This window comes from Chinchilla lanigera, unplaced genomic scaffold (assembly GCF_000276665.1).
Source record: "Chinchilla lanigera isolate Chin_1 unplaced genomic scaffold, ChiLan1.0 scaffold00166, whole genome shotgun sequence".
Lineage (NCBI taxonomy): Eukaryota > Metazoa > Chordata > Mammalia > Rodentia > Chinchillidae > Chinchilla > Chinchilla lanigera.
In genome coordinates, this window is record NW_004955567.1 from 730321 (window position 1) to 734728 (window position 4408).

Here is a 4408-nt window from a genome sequence, read left to right on the forward strand (position 1 = left end):
TGGTGCTGGCCGCGGCGGCGGCGGGCGCGGCCGTGGGCAAACCCTTTGCCTGCAGGTTCTGCGCCAAGCCGTTCCGCCGCTCCTCCGACATGCGGGACCACGAGCGGGTGCACACGGGCGAGCGGCCCTATCACTGCGGCGTGTGCGGCAAGGGCTTCACACAGTCCTCGGTGCTCAGCGGCCACGCGCGGATCCACACGGGCGAGCGCCCCTTCCGCTGCGCGCTCTGCGACCGCACCTTCAACAACTCCTCCAACTTCCGCAAGCACCAGCGCACGCACTTCCACGGGCCGGGGCCGGGGCTGGGGTCCCCGGCCTTGGCGGCCGAGGGGGCAGGGGGCGTGTGCGGGGCGAGCCACCCGCGGGAGGAGGGGTACCGGGACGAGGCGAAGGCCGAGGTTGACCAGTAGGCCGGGACAGCGGGTCAAGGGCATTAACTTGATGTTGCGGGGCAGGGGTGTGGGGAAACGGAGGCAATGACGAAGAGGAGAGCAGGAGCAGCGTCTCTGCGCAGCAGCACGCAAGGGCCAGGCTCTGGACGTCCAGAAGCCCACACTACGCCTATGCGAGGCCCAGATAAAGAGCAGCAGCCCTGTGGTGCACGGCTGCATGCGAGGAGCACGGGGAATTTCCTGCCTCTTTTGCATCCCTGTTTGGTTGTCTGTGTGCGGGACACAGCGTGTCACAGCAGAGTAGGCACGACAGAGGGAGGGGACTGGGGCCACACTCCTGGCCCCGTCCTTCATCTGCAGAGCCCTAGACTGTCTTGGGGGTCCCCGGTGGACCAGGATGGAATCTTTTGCCTACCTCACCGGATTGCACTGGACCTGGGAAGACGACCCACCCCCAGGCAGAACATGCCCAGCGGGTGATGTGTAAAGACTCTAGGATCCCGTCACTCAGAGCCATGGGTCCCTAAGTCACAGCTGGAAGCCCTGGAGGATGTAAGCCTGACCTTAGGATCCCTGCTTCCCCAGCCCCCAGGGTGGTCCCTCTTTAACCCATCCGGAACCCTGGTCAGATACAACTAAGAGCACGCCCAGCAAGCAACCACCTACCACCCTTCCCTAAGCTGTGGCGCAGCCAGTGCTCCCCACAGCTACAAAGTAGCCTCAGGTTTCTCTAATTTCCTCCACTTGGAATTGGACAGCTACTGCCCGATCCCAGGCAATCCGGAAGAAGGGCGGGTCAGTGCAGGGGCGGGGACAGGCGCAGGCCTGGGGAGCTGTAGACGCGGAAGCTGCAGTCTTCTGTTCCTATTAAAGGACTGTGTGAAGGGCTGCTCTCTGTCACTCTTGCGTTGGGGTGGTCTCCTCTAGGGTCGGCGAACAGCCACTATGCTGCCAGCAGCAGCAACTTGCTCTGGGCTCTGCCCAAACCCCTAAGACTGGTAGTTAGCTGATGCACACCGGCATCCCCAGCTACTCAGGGATGTCTCGGAACCCAGCCAGCCTTAGACCCTGTCTCAAAAAGAAAAGAGGGAAAAAAAAAAGGCTGTTCAGAGACGTTGTGTTTCCAGCCCGGGAGAGGAACGGGGGCAGGGAGGTTTGGCACGTGAAGGGACACCTGTGACGGCCAGGCTTCTGGAGGAGGAAGAGTCCCGGGCCTGCCCCTGAGGAGACTGGGCCGCTGGTGTTATCCTGTTCTCTCCACATCCATGAGAGATCTCCCAGAGGGCTCGGGATGGGACAAAAGCCGTTCCCATTTCCCCAACGAAACGTCTGTGCTCCTGTCTCACTGGCGAGGCCACGGGGCTCCCTTGGCCTCTTCCTCATCTGCTCCATTTCCCAGCGTTTAGATTCTTCCCCATTACTACCCCGTGTTCGCCACGAGTAACCGCGGCAGCCCAGTTCTGGGGCGCACCTTCCTCCTCCTGCACTGCAGCCACGGGGGCCTCTCACCAACCCACAGCTCCCCGTGGCTTGGAGAAGGGGTCCAAAACGTGTCTACAAGAGCGGGCGGCGATGGAAATAAGGTGTCCAGGGCGAGGGGAAACAGGGCAAAGGCTGCTTGGTCTCACTGTTGGGGCTCAGCAAGCAGCGGTGTGCCATGGCGGCAGCTTGGAGAGTACTCCATCAGGAGAGGACAGTGGCTACCCAGCTTGCCGGGGATGCAGATCGGATCTCTAGGTTTTCCGGAGTTCTCACTTAGCTCCCATGAGAAATCTTCGTGGCCCAGAGCATGCTGTGCGTGTGTCCCGCCTCCGAGCTCCATCCCCAGCCCTCTGCGTCCTTGCCTAATGCAGACAGGAAAAGTGTTTCACTCCCATCCAAACTGGCAGATGCTGGTTTCCAGCCTCCAGTCTAGTCTCCCAAGCCCTACAGCCTGGAACTCAAGAGCTTGCAGGGTCCAGCCATACTCATCTACTAAAAGTTCTCCACAATAGCTGGTTTGGGGTGGGCACACCAAGCCCTCTAATTAGCACCGTGTGCCCACTCTACCTGGCAAGCTCCTGTTGCTGTAAATGTCATTGTCCACACCAGGCTCCCTAGCCGTCACCCATCTGATAAGGTGACTGCCCCACATTCCCTCAGCCTCAGGGACGCTTCCGTGTCTCTGGGGTTGGCCAGGCTTCACTGCTGTGTGACTTTGGAGTGTGGACACGGTGGGTCCGCAGAGTGAGAACAGTGAGTGTGATGGGTTGCGGCCCTCGCACGTCACACAACTCCCGCCCAAGGAGGGCTATGAGGGGCATTTACACTGCAAACCATGGGCCTGGTGGGGGGTGTGCTGTGAACACGCTGTGTAGGAGATGAGAGCCCAGGCCTGCGATAGATGCCTGCTCCTCTGGTTCCTCAGGATGAGAGCTGTGACTAGCCTGCTTCCCCAGTGCCAGCCTACGGCCCCGCTGATACCTCTGGGAAAGGCCAATGAATGAGCAGAGGTTGGCAGCCTGGCAAAGGGGAGGGACTCACCTGCTGCATCCATCTGCCTTTGCCCAGCTCAGGGACCCACGTGTGGAATCGGGTAATTCCTCAGCAAACAGCAGCTGAAGGGCAGGAGGCAGAGGGTGGGCATCAGATGCTGTGTTTTGCCAACATGTAAGCCCCACTCTCCGTAGGATGCAAGGACAGACATCAGGGCCCTGTTGTGAAGATTTATTGTTCTCTGCTCTGTACAAGCGGCGTCTGCCACCCCAACCCCCCACCCCACAATCCAAAAGCACCCCCTTCCATGATCCCAGCTCTGCACATCCCACTGCCCAGCCAGACTCCAAAGAAAAGGGGTGTGCAATTCAGCTGCATCTCCATCGAAGAGCTTGCTGCCCAGGGCGGACGGCCACTCGGAGTGGCTACAGACGGTCACAGGAGGGTTGGACAGAGAGCCAAGTTCAGTGTGTGGCGGAACAGGCGAGGGCCGCGAGGTCCAGGAGGGGTGATTCAGTCTGGAGTGTGTAGGGCCTAGGCCCTAAGGGAGACCAGGCAGTCTGAACTTCTGAAGGATGGGAGAGACAGGACAGTCTGACCAGCAGCCCCGGGGAGGGGAGTCCAGAGAGGACACGAGATCGGCAGCCTCAGGAGGCATCCTTCCCCGTCAGGGCCCCAGCCGCAGCCCCCGCCCCTGCCGCTCCGAGGCCCTCGGCCTTGTGCACCAGGCGGTGCTTCTTCAGGCCGTAGGTGTTGGCGAAGCCCTCTCCGCAGGAGGAGCAGCGGAAGGGCCGGCCGCCCTGGTGGGCTGCCAGGTGCTTGCGGAAGTAGCCGGGGTCTTTGAAGGCCTTGAGGCAGGCGGGGCAGCGCAGCTCTGGCCGCGGCGGCTCGTGCGCACGCTGGTGGCGCAGCACGGAGCTCAGGTAGAAGAAGCCCTTCCCGCAGTGCTCGCAGCGGTAGGCGCGCTCTCCCAGGTGCAGCCGCTGGTGCTCCAGCAGGTTGGAGCGGTAGCGGAAGGTCTTGCCACACGCACCACAGCGCTGGGGCCGCGCCACCGCGTGCAGCCGCCGGTGCTCGGCCAGGCTGGACGACTGCGCAAAGCGCTTCGCGCACACACCGCACTTGAAGGCGCGCTCGCCGGTGTGCACCACGCGGTGCTGCCGCAGGTACCAGGAGCGCAGGAAGCCCCGGCCGCACACGCCGCACCGGTAGGGCCGCTGTTCCGTGTGGCAGCGCTGGTGGCGCATGAGCAAGGCCGCCTCCCAGAAGCGCTTCCCGCACACCGGGCAGCGAAAGCCGCGCTTCTGCCGGTGGCTGCGGCGATGCAGGAGCAGGTCATAGGCGCCCGCAAAGCTCTGGCCGCACAGCCCACAGCCCAGGGTCCGCCGCACCAGGTGCACGTACTTGTGCGTCACCAGCCCCAGGAAGTGCTTGAAGCTCTGGCCACAGGTGGCGCAGCTGAAGCGTTCTGGGCCCGCACCCGTGCCCGCGCCGGCCCCCGCAGACGCGCCGCCCGCGTCCTCTCCCCCCGACACGCCCGC

At 62.9% G+C, this 4408-nt stretch overlaps 2 protein-coding genes across 2 annotated transcripts in view; one reads left to right on the top strand and one right to left on the bottom strand.

The window, feature by feature from the left end:
- Znf784 (zinc finger protein 784) overlaps positions 1-1280 on the top strand; it is a gene marked incomplete in the record, with an annotated part of 2941 nt that extends 1661 nt beyond the window's left edge. The window contains 1 exon segment of the mRNA XM_013509290.1: positions 1-1280. Coding sequence (XP_013364744.1) covers positions 1-410 — 410 coding nt within the window.
- Positions 1281-3077: 1797 nt separating this feature from the next.
- Positions 3078-4408, bottom strand: part of Znf865 (zinc finger protein 865) — a 9243-nt gene continuing 7912 nt past the window's right edge. Inside the window, exon 3 of the mRNA XM_005413406.2 lies at positions 3078-4408. Within this exon, the coding sequence (XP_005413463.1) occupies positions 3515-4408 (894 nt within the window). The 3' untranslated portion in view covers positions 3078-3514.